General features: G+C 40.8%; 1 protein-coding gene and 1 pseudogene across 1 annotated transcript in view; one reads left to right on the top strand and one right to left on the bottom strand.

Annotated features, from left to right (window-relative positions):
- The first annotated feature begins 831 nt into the window (after nt 1-831).
- The window catches only part of LOC102876312 (chromosome unknown open reading frame, human C11orf85), a 30931-nt gene continuing 13782 nt past the window's right edge, over nt 832-17980 (top strand). Inside the window, exons 1-2 of the mRNA XM_006901528.1 lie at nt 832-932; nt 4447-4492. Of these exons, the coding sequence (XP_006901590.1) occupies nt 832-932; nt 4447-4492 (147 nt within the window). The remainder of the gene's footprint in view (nt 933-4446; nt 4493-17980) is intronic.
- Nucleotides 17096-17403, bottom strand: LOC102850430 (annotated as a pseudogene).

The following is a 17980-nucleotide window of genomic DNA, read 5'->3' on the forward strand; positions in this document are numbered from 1 at the left end:
GGAAAATCCCAGTGACTTAAAATCACAGCATAATTGAGTCTTACCTCTGAGTGTGATATAGATGCCCTTTTGGGAAAGGGCATGCCATCCGTCCTTTCCATTCCTCCTCTTCTTTGCGTTTCTCTCCGAGAGTAAGTGGGCAGAAATTCTAAAATAGGAGCAGGAGAGCTGGTAAATGCAAGGGACATAGGGGCTCATGGGCACAGACTTGAAGGTGGTGGAGAGGAAGAGATGGGAGGTAGGCAAGATAAGGCTGTCTTGACTGACACTGAATTGCCTGTGGTTGAGGGTCATGTAAATCTCTTTAACTGTACCTAAAATTAAAAGGAGAGGTCCTCCGAATTGTACTTCCTATCACTGCAGTTTCGGGTTGTTTCATCATGTGATTTGAGCCTTCTTCACACTGAGTAGTAGATCTAGGGAAAATGAAGAGGGGAATAAACGTGAGAGAAATACGGGCAATCTATTTAATCCTCATGAACACCTTGTAAGTCATCAAGGCAGATCCTGATATCATTAGGCTCATGGAAGAGAAGTGATATGCATAAGGTAATGAGGTAAATGACAAAACATGACCTTCGTTGTCCTGACTTCAAGCATGGAGGTCAGCTGAACGCACCACTTAGCCTCCTTGTGCATGTAGGAGAAAAGTCCCGTGATTAGTGGCGGAAATGTCCCCGGGTGGTGCTGAGAGCCGAGCTGTGTGTGTTACTTGTGAAGAGAGCTACACATTGAGCGGGGCAAGTTGGAGGGGTGTGTGTGCCCTCTTTCCTTTGCCTTTTCAGTAATTGTTTGATATTTCTACTTTATTTAGGCCACCGTTTGGAAACAATGAGCTTAAAACCCTTCACCTACCCATTCCCAGAGACAAGATTTTTTCATACAGGATGCAGTGTGTATAAATTCAAAATCAGATATGGCAACAGCATCAGGTAATTTTTTTAAACGAGGAGAGTAGCCTCTGCAAACACAGGTTAGTGCACAGGTCTCCCCTTCCCCACCTTGGCCCAGTCCACAAGATGAGGTGGGCTGAAAGAGCACCTTGGAGGACTCTTAACCTCGATGTTTGCTGTAGTTATTATCCATTCTAAGTTTCTAAACAAGGATTGCACCTCTTTAGAGCAGTTGTTTGCATATTGTGGAGTCAACGTGACCCTCCAGCCTGTTTGTGGAGAAAGTAAATCCCACTGGAGTAGATCATCCATCTTTCTTTCATGGGGCAGCTGGTGGGTTGAAACTGTGTACTTGGAATTGGCAACGCAGTTCCTCACCACTAAGCCACCAGTGTTCCCTTTCACAGTGTCGTTCTCAGTTTTTCTCTCATCTGAGGCCCCTTTGAACTCTCAAAATTGTTGAGGACCCAAAAAAGCTGTAGATTATATCAGTCAATGTTATATAAAAATTAAAGATACTATAAAACAGGAAAACATAGTGCTGTTGAGTGTGTTCCAGTTAGTAACGATCCAGTGAAACCACATAGAACTGCCTTGGGGTTTCTAAGGCTATGGGCTATGAGTCTTCATGGCTGCAGACTTCCTGCTGAGGAGTAGCTCTGAACCACTCACCTTGTAAGTTACAGTTAAGTGCTTGAAACTAAATTAATATATTAACTTGGAATACATCCATTAAATATTAACAAATAATCTTTTCTTAAAATAACTATTTTTTTAAAATATAAGAGTCATATTAATTTATGCTTTTGCAATTGTCATTAATGTCTGATATAATAGAAGACTGATAAGGTAGATGATACCTGCTCCTGTATTCAGTCTGTCATAAGTCAGGGTTTTTGGTTTTGTGTTTTGTTTGAAGTTGTTGTTGTTGTTGTTATTATGTCGAGTCGCCTGCAACTCATAGCGACCCTATGTACAACAGCCCTAAACTCCGCTCTGTCCTGTGCCAGTCGCACTGTCTCTGACACTCCCATCCCAATTATCCCAGTCACTGAATCAATCCACCTCATAGAGGGCCTTCCTCTCCTGCGCCGTCCCTCCACCCTCCCAAACATGATGTCCCTCTCCAAGGACCGGTCTCTCCTCACTACATGTCCAAAGTAAGTTAGACGGAGCCTCAGAATCCTTGCCTCCAAGGAGCCACCCGGTTTAACCCTCTCCAGGACAAATCTATTTGTTTTCCTAGCAGTCCATTAAGAAAACTCAACGTCACACAAATTTGTAGTTGGTAAAGTGTGAGTAGCCTTCTCAGGTTATTGTGGATATACTTTATATTGCATCAACACTAGATGAAGTATTAGTAGTTTTGTTTTTTTAAAGTTGTAGTTTTTGAAAGGTTAGTTATAATATGGGATCTGAAATTATTTCAGTGAACGTTTTTAACTTGACTATATAAAAATCCTTTGTCTTGTCCTCTGAATGCCTCTTTTACCAAAGGTGATTTTGTAAATACTAAACATGTCATTGACCATTTGGAAAGAACTGATTCACTGAGTTATGTGGACACTGAGTTAGTTGACACATTTCATTCTATATTTTTTTTAAAAAAAGGTTTCATTTGTTAACATCATTACCATTCTTACCAGAAAAGGCCATAAATTGTTGAAAGCTGTCCAGCTCACAGTGGTGTATAGAAGTTTTCCAGAATTCACATTTTTGCTTGAAAGTTCAAAATTTATCAGTGATAACAAATACTGTCAGTTATCTTCCTTCAGATGACAAGCTCACTTTGTTAACTTTTGAGAAAATGTCAGATTCCCATGTCTGAATCACAGCCTCACCTTGTGCTCTGTGAAAAGGCAGTCAGCTCGGCTCAGCTCTTGACTTAAGCTCACACAAATGCCTTCCCTTAGCCCTAACCATCATATCTCAGACTGCAACAGAAGTACTCTGTGAATGCTTCCCTTTTTATAACATAATAGTTTTTAAAAGATAGGTATTAAGATATTGAGATTTAAGAAAATGAATCACTTTTTATTGTTTCTTTAAGGACATGAAATGAACTGTATTTTTTCCTCTGCACTCTGGCTGATTGAACAGCGTGGTGCAGCTGCCTAGATTATTGCTAAGGAACCAGCACCACTTTTTGCCAAGCATTGCTTTTACAGTGATGGTACAGATTTTGTTGTTGTTTATGTTAATTGCCATCAAGTCACATACTGCTCATTGTGACTCTATGAACAAAAGCCTTTCTATAACTATCATCATTTCTCCATTTCATAGAGTTTCCATAGCTATGTGATATAGGAAGTGGATGCCACTCCTGTTTCCAAACCTGTCTTAAACTGGGAGCTCCACCAAACACTGTCCACCTTGGGCAACTGTTTTGGCATTTTACATCCCAGTGGCACACTGTTCAGCATCACAGCAACCCCAGATTAACTCAGTAGAGCAAATTGACAGAAGAGTGCTGTACAATTTAGAAAAATGTTCTTCCAAATTATAACAACACTAGGCTTACTACTAGTCAGGCCTGTCTTTCATTGTTTTTGCTCAAACATTCCTCTAGGTCAGCGGTAACTTGTGGTTGCTGTGAGACTGAACACTGTGACACTGATGTGTCAAATATGTTAACTGTTGGTTACCCAATGTGGACAGTGTGGGCTGGAGTTCCCTGATTAAAACAAGCTTGGAAGCAGGAGTGGCATCCACTTCCATATAGCTTGCCTCCGGAAACCCTATGAACCTGGAGAAAGGATGAAAGTCACACAAGTGTTGAGGACTCTCCTTCATAGGGTCACTATATGCCTATGACTCGATGGCACTTAACAACAACAACAGTCTTACTTGGCAGTAGTTGAGTGCCATCAAGTCAAATAAGACTCATAGTGACCCTAAGAACAAAAGACCTGAACCCTGTTCTATAACTAAAATAATTTCTCTGTGTTCATAGAATTTCCAGAGGCATGTGATTAGGAAGTGGATGTGACCTCCTGCTTCCAAATCTGAATCAATCTGGGAACTCCTCAAACACTGTTCATGATGGGTAACCATTATGGTGTTTGACACACCTATGGCACAGTGTTCAGCATCACAGCAACTCCAAGTTACTTCAGTACAGCAAATAGACGGATGACTGGTGTACCATTTGAAAGAATATTCATCCCAAAGTTAATTAAAGACTGGCTACCATAGTGAAAAAGTGGTTAATAATTTAGGATTATTCTAAAAATAGGTTTGCCCTTAAGGGAGCCTTTGAAAGGGCCACACTGCAAACTAATAATTTGGTTTGACAGATTAACTATCACAGTGGGAATTTTAGTTATTGGCCAGTTAACAGAGAAGACATTTCGCTCTGTCCTTGTACCAGTGCTTGGTCCCTGCTGTTGAGGTGACCTCATCTTTCCTGGAGGGTGGGGCAGCATGCTTGAGCACTCTATATGTCATGTTTCTTCAGCTCAGTGGAGGGCTAATTTGTGTAGAGTCAACTTTTTCCAGAGCTTGATTTCTTAACTTATTTAACCTCTCTTTTTTTTTTATTTCCACTTTCTAGAGGGGAAGAGATAGAAAATAAGGACGTTATCATCCGAGAACTGGAGGTAGGGAATGATAAACTCTGGGAGTTTACCTTTATGGCAAGAATATGCCCTTGTCCAGGTTTTAATTATTTCCTGCAAACCGAGTCACAATCTCCACTTGATAACTTGGCTTTTCCCTGCCATATTTCTTCTGCAAAGCAACTTCATGGTTTTTCCAGGGAAATGGAAAGCCTGTAACCTTTCTCATTCTTCGTAGTTGAAGTGTCAGCGCCTTTGATGCTGAGAGTTCTTTCCACTAGAGTTCCCAGCCATGGAAGCTCTCTTCTGTGGCAGCTGGCATGGAGATTGCTTCCGGAGGGCTGCGCCTTGCAGGGCTCTGGGAAATCTCACAGGCCCAACCACTGCCCAGTACTTGACGTCCAGGAAACTCAACTGTAAACACACAGACCAGGCTGCTGGGTCTTCATCTTAATTGGAAACATTTGCTGTTACTTTATTCCCCTTCATTTTCATTCCTTTTCTACCCAACTCCTCTAACTTTACATCTTCCCACAGAAAGAAGATTGAGCATTTGGACAGCTTTATAAATCAATAGGAGCCTTGGTCCAGGAGTTAGAATTCTGAGAGATGGCCTTTGATTCCATTCCTGGCTTAATCACTCATTAGCCCTTGTAACCTTTGTCAAATTGCTTCTCTCTTTGGGTATTAATTTCCTAATTTGTAAAAGGAGAAGTTTAAACTCGTTTTCCATCTTCATACTTTGCAGCTCAGTGGTGTATGGCTATAATGACTTACAAAGACATAGTGCAAGAATTAGAATACGATGAAATACACATAAAAACCCCCACTTCTGAATCAAAGATTTGAGTCATACCTCTAAAAGTAAATATTACACCACAGCTGAGCATTGAAAGATATGTTAGAATAAAAAGAATGTCATTTAAAAAGCAGTTATTTCAATAGAGGCTCATTAATCTTTTCTCCACATTTTAAGTGTTGAGTAGATTTTATTTTTGTTTCCAACCCAAAGGCAGGTGGTTTCAACCCATCAGCTGCTCCATAGGGCAAAGATGGTCTCCTTCCTTGTGATTTCCAGCCTCTGAAACCCCACCGTAGCTATGAATTGGCTCTGACTTGACGGCACTGAATTGGTCACTTAATATGGGCAGAGAAAAGCCAAAAACAAAATAGTAGAGGAAGCAGTGTACAGACTTGTTTTCTGTTGTTAGGTGCTGTTAAGTGTTTCCCAACTGATAGTGACTGTGTGTATAACAAATAGAGACTCCCCAGACCTTTGTCAGCTCATAATCACAGCTGTGCTTGAGCCCATTGTTGAAGCCACTGTGTCATTCCAACTTGAACTTGAATTCTCGCTGTGTCTTTCACAGCTTTGTGAATTCAGGCAGGTTACTTACCCTTTCTGAGTCTGTTGCCTTTACTATCAAACCCCAAAGTCCAAGCCCCCTGCTAGTGAGTCAGTTCTGGCTTAGAACATTTCTCTGTTAAGTTTCTGAGGTTATAAATCATTACAGGAAGAGACTTCTTCATCTTTCTCCTGCAGAGGCATGGGTGGATTCAAATTGCCAACCCCTTCATTAACAGCACAGCACATAATGAATGCACTATGCTCTGTTATCTGGATACTAATCCTAAAAATTATATAAATAACTCTTAAAAACTTAAAGTAAATAATCCCATTTTTAAACTGGTAAAATAACTCCCATGGATGATTTCTTCAAAGAAGATTAAAAAATGGCCAGTGAGCACGTGAAAGATGTTCAACATCATTACTGTTTTGGAAGAAGCCAATCATAACTACAGTGGGATACCACTTCACCTAAATGGTGACCGCTGTAGGGTTTCTGAGGCTGTAAATCATTATGGGAAGAGATTGCCTCATCATCGTGTAGATCAGCTGATGGATTCACACTGCCATCCTTCCAGTTAGCCAAACATGTAGTATGGTCGGCCACCAGGGCTTCTCATTATTAGATATTATTAAAGGGGCGGAAGGAAAAATGACAAGTATTGGTGAAAATTCAAACAAATTGTAATCCTCATGTGTTGCTGGTGGTGAGAATATAAAATGGTATAGTTGCTGTGGAAACAGTTTGGCAGTTCTTCAAAAAGTTGAACTTAGAATTACTGTTTGATGCAGGAATTCTGTTCCTAGGCATTTATCCCAAAGATTTAAAGGCAAGGGCTCAAGCAGACACACATCAATATTCATAGCAGTATTATTTACAGTAGCCAAAAGGCAGGAACAACCCAAATGTCCATCAACAGTGAATTGGCAGACAAAATGGAATCATATTCCACAATAAAAAGAAATTGACTCTGCTGCATGCCACAACATGGATAAGGCTTGAAAAGATGAAAAGTTAAATATGCCAGATATAAAAGGACAAATAATACTAATCCACTTATGCAAAGTAGTTAGTTGTTGATGTTGTCCAGTCAACTGTAACTCACAGTGACTCTGAAAAGCAGAGTGAAACCTTGTCCTGTGCCATCCTCACAAGCTTTGCCATCAGCAAGCCCGTTGTTGCACTCACTGTGTTAATCTGTCATGTTGAGGGTCTTTGTAGCTCTCACTGACCCTCTACTGTTCCAAGCGGTATGTCTTTCGCCTCGTAACTGGCCCCTTGTGACAACATGCTCAGAGTATGTGAGATGGTCTCACCACCCTTGCCTCCAAGGAGCACACATCCTTGCTGCACTTCCCCAGGACAGATTTGTCCCTTTTGGGGGGCAGTATATATTTAATATTCTTCACTAACACCAAAATACAAAGGCAATGTGGTTTTTTTTTTCTTCAGTCATCCTTATTCATTGTTCAGCTTTCACATTCATGAGAAGCAATTAAAGATACCATGGTGAAGAGACCTCTAACAGCACTTCTTCCCAGTTCAACACATATTTTGGTTTCTTGACTTCTCTTTCCATGGGTGTTGGTTGTAGATCCACGTAAAATGAAATCCTTGACAACTTCAATCTTTTCTCATTTTATCATGTTCCCCGTGGGTCCAATTGTGATTTTTGTTTTCTTGATGTTGCGATATACCCTATATAGAATGCTGTGCTCTTTGATCTTTAGTAAGTTCTTTGAGTCGTCTTCACTTTTTACAAAGAAAGTTGAGTCATCTTCTTAAAATAAGCTGTTGAATAGTCCTCAACTCCTGAAGCCACATTTGTCTTCAGATATGTTGATTGATTTGCTCAGCATATAGATTAAATAGATAGGGGAAAGGATATATGCTTTTTATGATTTTGACCCAAAAAGTATCCCCTTGTTCTCTTTGAATAGCTTCTTGGTCTATGTACAGGTCTCTCATGAGCACGTTGTTTTCTGAGAGGCTCATTCTTCTCAATGTTACTCACAATCTGTATGCTCCACACAGTCAAATGCCTTTTTATAGTCAATAAAATACAAGTAAAAAAAAATTTTTTACATTCTCTGCTTCAACCAAGATCTATCTGGCTTCATCAGTGATAACACTCATTCCATGGGTGCTTCTAAATCTAGTTTTCATTTCTTGCATTTCCATGTTGATGTTCCTGTCATTTTTGGATAATGTTTAGTAAACCTTTGCTTGCATGTGATAGTAATGATACTGTTCAATAATTTCCAGTCTGCTGAATCATCTTTTTTTTTTTTTGGTGGGAACAATTATGGATCTTAACCAGTCAGTTGGTCAGGTAGCCGTCTTCTAGATTTCTTGGCATAGACTAGTGAGCATGTCCACAACTACCCCTGTTAGTTGAAATACCTCAGTTGGTATTCCGTAAGTTCCTAGGACCTTATTTTTTTAATTAAAATTTTAATTACGTTTACAGAGACTTAGAGTTTCCATTCATTCACTGTTGAACTTTTCTCCCTGCCCATCCTGTTGCCCCCAATTTGCTCTTGTCTTTGAAAAGTAAAAGAAAAATTCTTTCATAGTTGTACAATCACTTCTCCCAAGTCCACTCCACTGTGCAGCCTTCACTCTGGACTCCTGTCATGACAATAATACCTAATCATAGTTCCCTTTTAAACAGTTCTCTCCCTCATCTGTTTCAATGCAGTATACATTATTTATCCCCTCTTTCTCAGTCTTCCCTCAACCCCAATGTCAGTCCCGTTTACAACAGTGGCCCTATGCAATTATTTGTCCTTTTGTGACTGAGATACTTCACTCAGCATAATGTCCTCCAAGGTCACCCATTTTGAATAATATTGCATGAGTTCCTTTTTTTCAATGCAGCATAGTATTCCATTGTGTGAATATATCACAACTTCTCTATCTATTCATTTGTTGGTGGGCACTTGGGTTGTTTCCAACTCTGCTATTGTGAACAAAGCTGCAATAAACATGGGTGTGCAAGGACCTTATGTTTTTGCCAATACGTTCAGTGCACTTGACTTTTCTTCTTTCATACCTTAGGATCTTAATCATACACTACTTACTAGATGTCTTAATGTTGACCAGTTACATTTGGTACAATGACTGTGTATTTTTTGGTATCTTCTTTGGACATTTTCTTAATTGTTACATAGTTCCCCCATAGAATCCTTCAATTCTCTCAGCTTTAGAAATGCCAAATGTGTTTTTACAAATACAAGGTGTTTAGAATAGACAGAGACATAGAGACAGAAATAATAAGGATTCTGGGACCTAGGAGAGAGGAAAATGGGAAATTATTGATTAGTGCTTACAGCGTCCCTTTGTACTGAGGAAAATGTTCTACAAGTAGATAGTGGTAATGGTTACAAAACATCATTAATGTACCTAAATGCACTTGAATTGTGCACTTGAAGACAGTTAAAACGGTAAGTTTTATTTCTATCTTACTACATCTTAAAAGGAAAAAAGTAGCGTTTTCCTAGTATTAAATATTAGCTATTATAAGCCAGACACTATCTAGGGCAGAGAATACAAAGATAAATGAGACACAGCTTCTGCTTTCTGTGAGATCAGACAGGAGAGAAACAAAGCTGAGAGAAGTGAAATAACAAAATGGAGACTAAAATTTTTCCCATAGAAACCCAGTTTTCTTTTTATGATACCAGATTGTTTATTAGTGTAGACTAGCAGTATCATCAGTAACTGTTTCAAACCATGGTCACTTTCAGCAAGATTGTGTCACCTGAGTATTGCAAGTTCTAAATTTGTTTTCTTCCATTCCTGATGCTATATTATTCTACTTATGATCTGGTTTCTTACTTGTTCAGGGGACAGACTGAATGAATAAAAGGACACAATACTGCTTTCAGTATGGATTACACCTGAACATATAGAAATTTAAAATCCTTTCAATTGTATCTGTAAGCAAAATCATGATAAATGGAGGCAAAAATGAAGTTGTCACTTGTTTTATTTAGATGAATAATCAGGGCCCATGGATACAGCACCTGTAAAGAAATCAGATTATATAGTGCATTTAGGTGAATCTGAAAAAAAAAACCTCTTTAAAATGATAAAAAGTAATTGCTCTGATGGCTAAGATGAAACTGGTCTAAGACTTGGGTTGTGGGTTTGTTGGTTTGTTTGTTTTATCACTTCATATGCACTTGAAGGGGCTCTGGTGGCCTAGTGGATAAGGAGTTGCACTGCCAAACCAGAGGACGCTACTCCGCTACTCCTTGAGAAAAAGATATTCTCTTCCCATGTAATTTACAGCCTCTGAAAACTTGCTGGAGAGTCTGGTATGAGTTGATTCTAACTTGACATCACACAACAACAAAATAAGCATTCAGAAGCTAGGTGATGAAAAAAGAAGACTGAAGGAAAACTGATAGATTAAAAATGTGGTGTTTGTCCTTATGAGACTAAATTAGTTCAGTCAGCATAATGCTCTCCAGTCCCTCCCAAGTTAAGTAGTATTTTTAGAAACGGTTGCTCCTGAGTGCTGTGTAGTATTCCATTGTGTGAATGTACCACAATTTCTCAGTTGTGGTGTTGGGCATTTGGGCTGTTTTCCATGTTATTGCGATGGTGAGTAACACTGCTATGAACATTGGTGTACAAACCTCCATTTGTATCTAAGTTTTAATTTTCTTGGGGCATCAAACAACAAAACAACAACATTCCTAGTAGTGGAATAGCTGGGTCGTATGGAGTTTCTTTGTTTAGCTTTTTGTGGAAACACCAAACCCCCTACCAGAGTGGTTGTACCACTTTATAGTCCAACTGCATAAGACTACTATTGTAAAAATAGAAGAATAACTAGTAAAATGTCTATGGAAGTCCAGGGAAGTTAGGGGTGGTATCAGAAGGGTGAGGATAAGTAGGGGGAAATCACAAGGTCACACAATTTTGTGGGTGGAGGGAAAGGATAATGGAAATGAGAAAGATCCAGCACAGACCTGAAAAGATGTAGTAATCAGGGGAGCTCTGGTGGCTCAGTGGCAAGGAGCTGCAACTACAATCCCAGAGGCGCACGGTTCGAATCCACCAGATGCTCTGCCGAGGAAGGAGGGACAATCTCCTCCTGTACCAGTCTGATCTGATTTGACGGGACACTCACACAAAAATAATAAAATAAAATAAAAAGATGTAGTAATGGTATTAATTTTATCAAATACAATGTATGGAAATCATTGCATGAAACATAATGTCAGTGAAGGAAAATGTTGGGGAGAAGAATCTGCATTTTAAAAAAAACTTGGAAAAAATATGTGGTATTGGGTAGGAATATACCATGACTTAGGGTCACTAGAAGTCACTGGTGATTAAATGGCGCATAACAACAACATACAATAAGAACAAACAAATTATTCTTAGAAGAAATACAAGTATGATATTCCTTTGAAACAATGATGAAAACTTTGGCTTGCTTATTTCACACGTCATCAAGAAAGATCAGTTGCTAGAAAAAGACCCCATGGTTGGTGAAGCAGAGGAGCATTGAAGGTGACGGAAACTGTCAGTGAGACACATTGACACAGTAGCTAACCTGGATTCATGTGCCCGCATGATCTTGAGTGTAGTTCAGGAATGGCTGTCGTCTCTGCTACACTGGGACTCATCATCTGAAGCCTACTTGATGACAGCTAACACTAAGCATCGATTATTACAGGAGCTAATAAAAATGTAAAGAGTGTAAGGAAAAAAATTTTACTTAAGGCAAAAGCAACTAATTACATCCCAGTGCAAACCAGTATTGTTTATTCAGTCAGTGTGAGAACCTGTTGTGTATCATCTGCTACAGTAGACACCGTACAAAAGGGTAGAAAGAGAAAACAGGAATATATTTTACCTTACAGAGATCCCCTGTGTGGTGCAATAAATGACTTAGCATGGTTTTGGTCTTGTCATTTAGGTAGGACTATGCAAGAAGATTGGACGGCTTGCCAGTAATATTAGTAAGGCTCAAGGAACCCTAGTAAGTTTTGTCATCTCACTAGACTTAAAATATCCCAGAAGCAAAAAAGGAGACCTGGTGTCAGGGACCTCTCCAGAGTACTGAAGAGCAGCGATGTCAGTCTGGAGACTAAGGAGCTGCTGAGCTGGGCCATGGTCTTTGCAATTACTTGCTATGCATCAGGAAGCTGGACAATGACTAAGGGCAATAGAAGAAAAATTGATGACTTTAAGTTGTGGGGCTGGAGAAAAGTATTGACTATACTATGGACTGCTAGGAAAACAAATAGTTTTGTCCCAGAGAGGGTGAAACCTAGCTGCTTCTTGGAGGCAAGGATTCTGAAGTGCCATCTGACATCCTTTGGGCATGTTGGAAGGAGGGACCAGTTCTTGGAGGGGAACAGCACAGGAGAGGAAGACCCTGGATGAGATGGATTGATTCAATGACTGGGATAATGGGGATAGATGTTTCAGAGGCAATAAGGTTGGCTGAAGATAGAGCAGGGTTCAGGGCTGTTGTACATAAGGTCACTATGAGTCGCAAGCAACTCGACAACACATAACAACAACAACACTATCACCAAGAGGAAGAATAGGAAGCAGAAGGCGTCCTTTGGATCTAAGGTCCCTGAGTTGACAGCCATCTAAACGCAGGAGACAGTTGTAACACCTGAGATGGCCTGGTCTCTCAGAGGAGCAACAACAGCAAGACCATAGCAGTAGAAGCAGAAGATCAGTACAAGATAGTTTTGTGGGTTCCCTGGGGCACAGGACAAGGGGGATACAGTGGGCAAGTTGACAGAGTGAGGCTGAGCACCTTTGGGCAGGAGGCTCCCTGGCAAAGGGGCATACCTTTGGGTACTTGATGGAGCTAAGCTTGCAGATCTACAGAGCAGGGAAGCTAGAAGAGCCTGTCCTGAGTGGGCTGAGAGGAGTCAAGAGACAGAGAACTGTCCTGCACTGAAGAAGGGAGAGAAACATTGCCTTTGCTTCCTGATTCAGGTTCCAAGTTGTAGCGTGTTGATCTTGATCCCCAGCTGTAGCCCATTATTTCTCTTAATAAGCCTTATAACTATGAAGGTGGTATGTTAGTTCTGTGCTGCCATATTACTGAGCCAAGCAGAGAAATGGAATGCCATGGAAGAGATGACTGGTATCAGAGTAGTATAAAAGTTGGAGAATGAAGGTGTGTGACTTCCACCTCTCAGAAAGTTGTCTTAGCTTGATTCTTCCCTCTCATAAAGCTAGCTAAAGTCCAAATCCTAACCACTGCTACACCCAGTTAGGAAAGTAAAACATGCCTAAGGAATGTTTTCCATATTTAATCTGTATGTTGAACAAATTATTTTAGAAGCTGGACTCTATGAGAGGAATGTGGCATCAGGATCAGAAAAAGACTCATCAGTAACATGCATTATGTAAATGATACAACCTCGCTGAAAATGAGGACTTCAAACACTTGCTACAGAAGACAAAAATACAGCCTTCAGTATTGTTTCAACATCAAGAAGACAAAAATCCTCACCGCTGGACTGATAGGCAACATCATGATAGATGGAAAAAAGATTGAAACTGTCAATGACATCATCTTACTTCAATCCACAGTTAACACCCTTGTTACCAGCAGTCTGGAGATCAGGAGACATTGCACTGAGAAAGTCTATAGTGAGACCTCTCCAAATTATTGAGGAGCAATAATGTAATTTTAAGGACTAAAGTGTCCCTCATTCAGGTCATGGTCTTTTCAATTACTTGCTATGCGTCTGAGAATTACTAAAGAAGAAAAAAAATTCTTGATGCCCATTAGCTGTGGGGTTGGAGAAGAGTACGCAACATCCTGTGGACGGCCAGAAGAACAAACAACATCTTGGAGAAGGTGCATCCCGAATGCTCCTTGGTAGCAAAGATGATAAAGCTTCGCTTGCATACTTTGGGCATGTGGCTAGGAGAAGTTAGTTATTCCTTGGAAAGGAGCATCATACTTGGAAAGTTGGAGGGACACTGAAGAAGAGGAAGACCCTCATCCAGGTAGATTGACAACAGTGACCATCAACAGGCGCAAGTGTGTCAGAGGTTGTAAGGATTGCAGAGGATAGGACAGGGTTCAGAACAATTGTTCGTAGGGTCACTATGGATTATACTCAACACAACAGCACCTAACAACAACGAGGAATATAGCAAAGGCCACAACCTAGCCTGTATAAGGTTTGAGAGTGCAATTAATTAGAACTTGGAAAACCCAGGAGGATTTCTGGAGGAGATGACTTTGAGCTGCAATCTTACAGAATTTGATTTGAGTCTGTGCTGATGAGTGGAAAGTGTATTTCAGGTATAAGGAGTAAGTAGTCTGTGAGAAAGCAGAGAAATTGAGAAAAGACATGTTTAGGAAACAGTAAATAGTTCTGTTGTGATAGAATGTAGGCTACGTAAAGACTAGTGGCAAGTAGAAATGGAAAGATAGATTGAGACTCATTAAAACTCAAAACGTGTTGCTGCTGGACTCAAAACTGACTCATAGTTGAACCACGTTTGGGTTTATTTTTTTAAATTCACTCATTATTGTACATTTCCTTCTCTCCCTCTTTCTTCCCCCTCCCCTAGTCCACTTCAGAATGCATCTCGTGTTCCACATTGTTGTCCTACATATATTCCTTTTGGACAGTTCTTCCCCTCGTCTGTTCCAATGCAGTGTCCACTATCTAGCCACTGTTTTCCTGTTCTTCACCCCCACCCCCGGTCAGTCCTGTTTTATAACAGCAGTGTTCCATGGTATTTATCCTTTTGTTACAGTGATATTTCATTTGCCCTTGGGCTTCTGAGGCTAAAAATTTAATGAAAGGAAATTGCCCATTTTTCTCTCAAGGAGCTACTGTTAGATTTGAAGTACCAGAGAGGTAGTTCGATTGAGACTGTTGTTAGGTGCCATTTAGTTGACCACAGCTCGCTGTAACACTATGAACAACAGATCTGAACCTTGTTCTGTCCTGTGCCATTGTCACGATCTACATTGTGTTCAAGCCAATTGTCACTTTGTCAGTGCATCTTGTTGGGGGTCTTCCTTTCTTTTGCTCACCTCTACCGTGCCCAGCTTCATGTCTTTTTCTAAGGACTGGCGCTTTCTCACAACCCACCCCGTTACGTTGGAAGAAGTTTGCCTACACTTGGCACTAAAATGCACCCTGCCTGCACTTCCTCTAAGACAGAGTTGTTGGTTCTTTGGGCACCATGGTATATTCAGTAGTCTACTAACACCACAGCTCAGAGGCATAAGTTCTTATTTATTGTCCAACTTTCAGATGCATAGGGAGCATGTTCACATCAAGTACACTTTACTCTGTTGTTGTTATGTGCCGTCGAGTTGTTTCCGACTCATAGCGACCCTATGCACAACAGCTCTAAACCCTGCTCTATCCTGCGCCAACCGCACCGCCTCTGACACACCCATCCCGATTACCCCAGTAACCGAATCAATCCATCTCATAGAGGGTCTTCCCCTCCTGCGCTGTCCCTCCACCCTCCCAAGCATGATGTCCCTCTCCAAGGACCCGTCCCTCCTGGCAACATGTCCAAAGTATGTCAGACGAAGCCCCAGAATCCTTGCCTCCAAGGAGCAGCTTGGTTTAATCCTCTCCAAGATGAATCTGTTTGTTTTCCTGGCAGTCCATGGTACATTCAGTACCCTTCTCCAGCACCACAGCTCAAAAGCATCCACTCTCCTTCTGTCCTCCCTAGTCATTGTCCAACTCTCTGATGCATAACAAGTGATTGCAAATACCATGACCTGTATCAGGCGCACCTTCGTCTCCAGAGAGACACTGTTGCTCCTGAGTACCTTTGAGAGGTCCCTAACGGCAGACTTTCCCATCGCGATACGCTTTTTGATTTCCTGACTGCTGGTACCAAGAGTGTTGACTGTGGAGCCGAGCAAAGTGAAGCTGTGAACACTCTCAATCTCTTCGTCATCCATCCTGACGCTGCCAGTTGGTCCAGTGGCGAGAATCTTTGTCTTCTTGACGTTGAGCCTTAGTCCATACTGAAGGCTGCAGTCCTTGACCCTTCGCAGCAAGTGCATGAGGTCCTCCTCAGTTGAGTTGGGGTCCTCCAGCCTCCCTCCGGTGCTGGAGTTCAGGCCAGCATGCCTACGCGGCCTCTGCGACCGCTGGCGGGGTTTCACACTTTACTCTATTTTTTTAAAAAAATTTATACTGGTTTAAAGAAAAGAGGAAAGGTCCAGTGTGAAGTACACCTTACTTTTTAAACTTGACAGCATTTCTGTTTAGCACAGCAGATTTCACCAGTAAACATGTCTGTAGATTTTTTGACTGCTGTTAACATTAATGGTGATTGGGGATCTAAGTAAGATGAAATAGTTGATGACTTCAATCTTTTTTCTATCATAATGGTACCTATTGGTCTATTGGTTGAGATTTTTGTTTTCGTGATGTTAAAGTGTAATCCATATTGAAATGATAGTCTCTGATCCTTTTAAGTAAGCGTTTCATTTTCTACAAGCAAAGTGTTGTCTCTGTAATGCAGAGTTTTGTGTTTTTTTAATGAATCTTGCTCCAATCCTCATGCCACATTTTTCTTCATATAGTCCTCGGTCTTAGTAATTTTCATGGTGTAGCTGATTAAATGGTTACAGAAAAGGCTAACACCTTTCCTGCTTTTCAGACAGCTGCTGTTTTGTCTACGGATAAGTTTTGCATGAACACAATTAACTCTTCTGGGATTTCCATTCTTCTGATTGTTAGCCACAATTTGTTATGACCCACATGTTCAAATGCCTTTTCATAGAAAACACAAGTACACATTCTTCTGGTATTCTCTGCTTTCATCCAATATGCATCTGACATCAACAGTGACATCCAGTAGTGCTACAGCCTCTTTTGAATCCAACTTGAATTTCTGTCAGTTCTCTAGCAATATACTGTTTGGTCACTTTTGAATAATATTTGGCAAGATTTACTTGCATGTGAAATTAATGATAGTATTTGATATTTCTATACTCTGTAGGATCACCCTTTTTTTTCTCTCATGAAACGTATTGTTTATTTTCCGCCAACCTTATTTCCACTTTTTAAAAGACAGTTTAAGACCATTCCGTGGTTGTGCCGACCCACTCAGTGGCCTGAGCGGTGGGGGCTGCAGACCAGTCTTCAGTTGCGGGCTGAGCGCGCCAGTCTTCCGTAGGGAACTATTCTGTTCATGTTTCTAAAAAAACATCTCAAGTTCCTTTCTAGTATGTTTTTGTTTCTGCAATCAAGTGATGAAAACAGCCCTGTAATCTATAACACCAAAGGGCGCAGACACAGAGTTAGGACCATTTCTTGGTGACACTGAGATGCTGGAGCTAGTCTGCAACAAATTTGTGGGCAGGGGTGGGGGGAGAAACTTGGAAGTGCTGGTCGCCTTGATGACCTGAAAGCCTTGTGGGCTGCAGGGTGCCCATACTCCTGCTCTGCGGTGAGGTAGGGTGTGCTCAGCCCGTAAAGGTTCCCTGCCTCAATTTCCAGGCGGTGGATCATGTTCTGTTTAGAAAGTAAAGACACAAGGCCTCCAGTGCTTCCTGATCCACTGTCTTCCAGGAATGCAATTGCGGCCCAGGAAGGAGGTCAGGAACATGGTGCCAGCTCGCTCCACAGCCAGCTAGCTTCCACCTCAAATCTCTTCTTGAGATAGTTTTTAAAATTTAACTGAGAGAAACTGAAGGTAGTATTTTGGGGTTTGTGACATTGTTTAATTTTCTTCAGCTTCAGTTTGAACTTGCATTTGAGGAGTTGATGGTCTGCTCCACAGTTAAGTAGTTGATAGTCTGTTCTAAGGTCCTTGGCCTTGTTTCGACGGCTTATACTGAACTTCTCCATTCACTTTTTCTTCTGATGGGATAAATACTATTCCTGTGTAATTTATCAGGTAACCTCTTAAGTGTTTAGTTGCTGATTATGGGGTTTTTTTTGTTTGCTTGCTTTTATTAATATTAATGAAAGTTTACAGAGACTTCGGATTTCCATTCATTCATTGTTGCACTTTTCTCCCTGCCCAACCTCCCACACCTAGTTTGCTCTTCTCTTTGAAAAAGAAAAGAAAAAGTATTTTATTGTTATACAAGTCTACTCCACTATGTAGCCTTCATTCTGGACTCCTGTCATGACAATAATACCTAATCATATATCCCTTGTAAACAGTTCTCTCTCTTATC

The sequence above is a fragment of the Elephantulus edwardii genome, unplaced genomic scaffold (assembly GCF_000299155.1).
Source record: "Elephantulus edwardii isolate Elephantulus edwardi_28Jun2011 unplaced genomic scaffold, EleEdw1.0 scaffold00328, whole genome shotgun sequence".
NCBI lineage: Eukaryota > Metazoa > Chordata > Mammalia > Macroscelidea > Macroscelididae > Elephantulus > Elephantulus edwardii.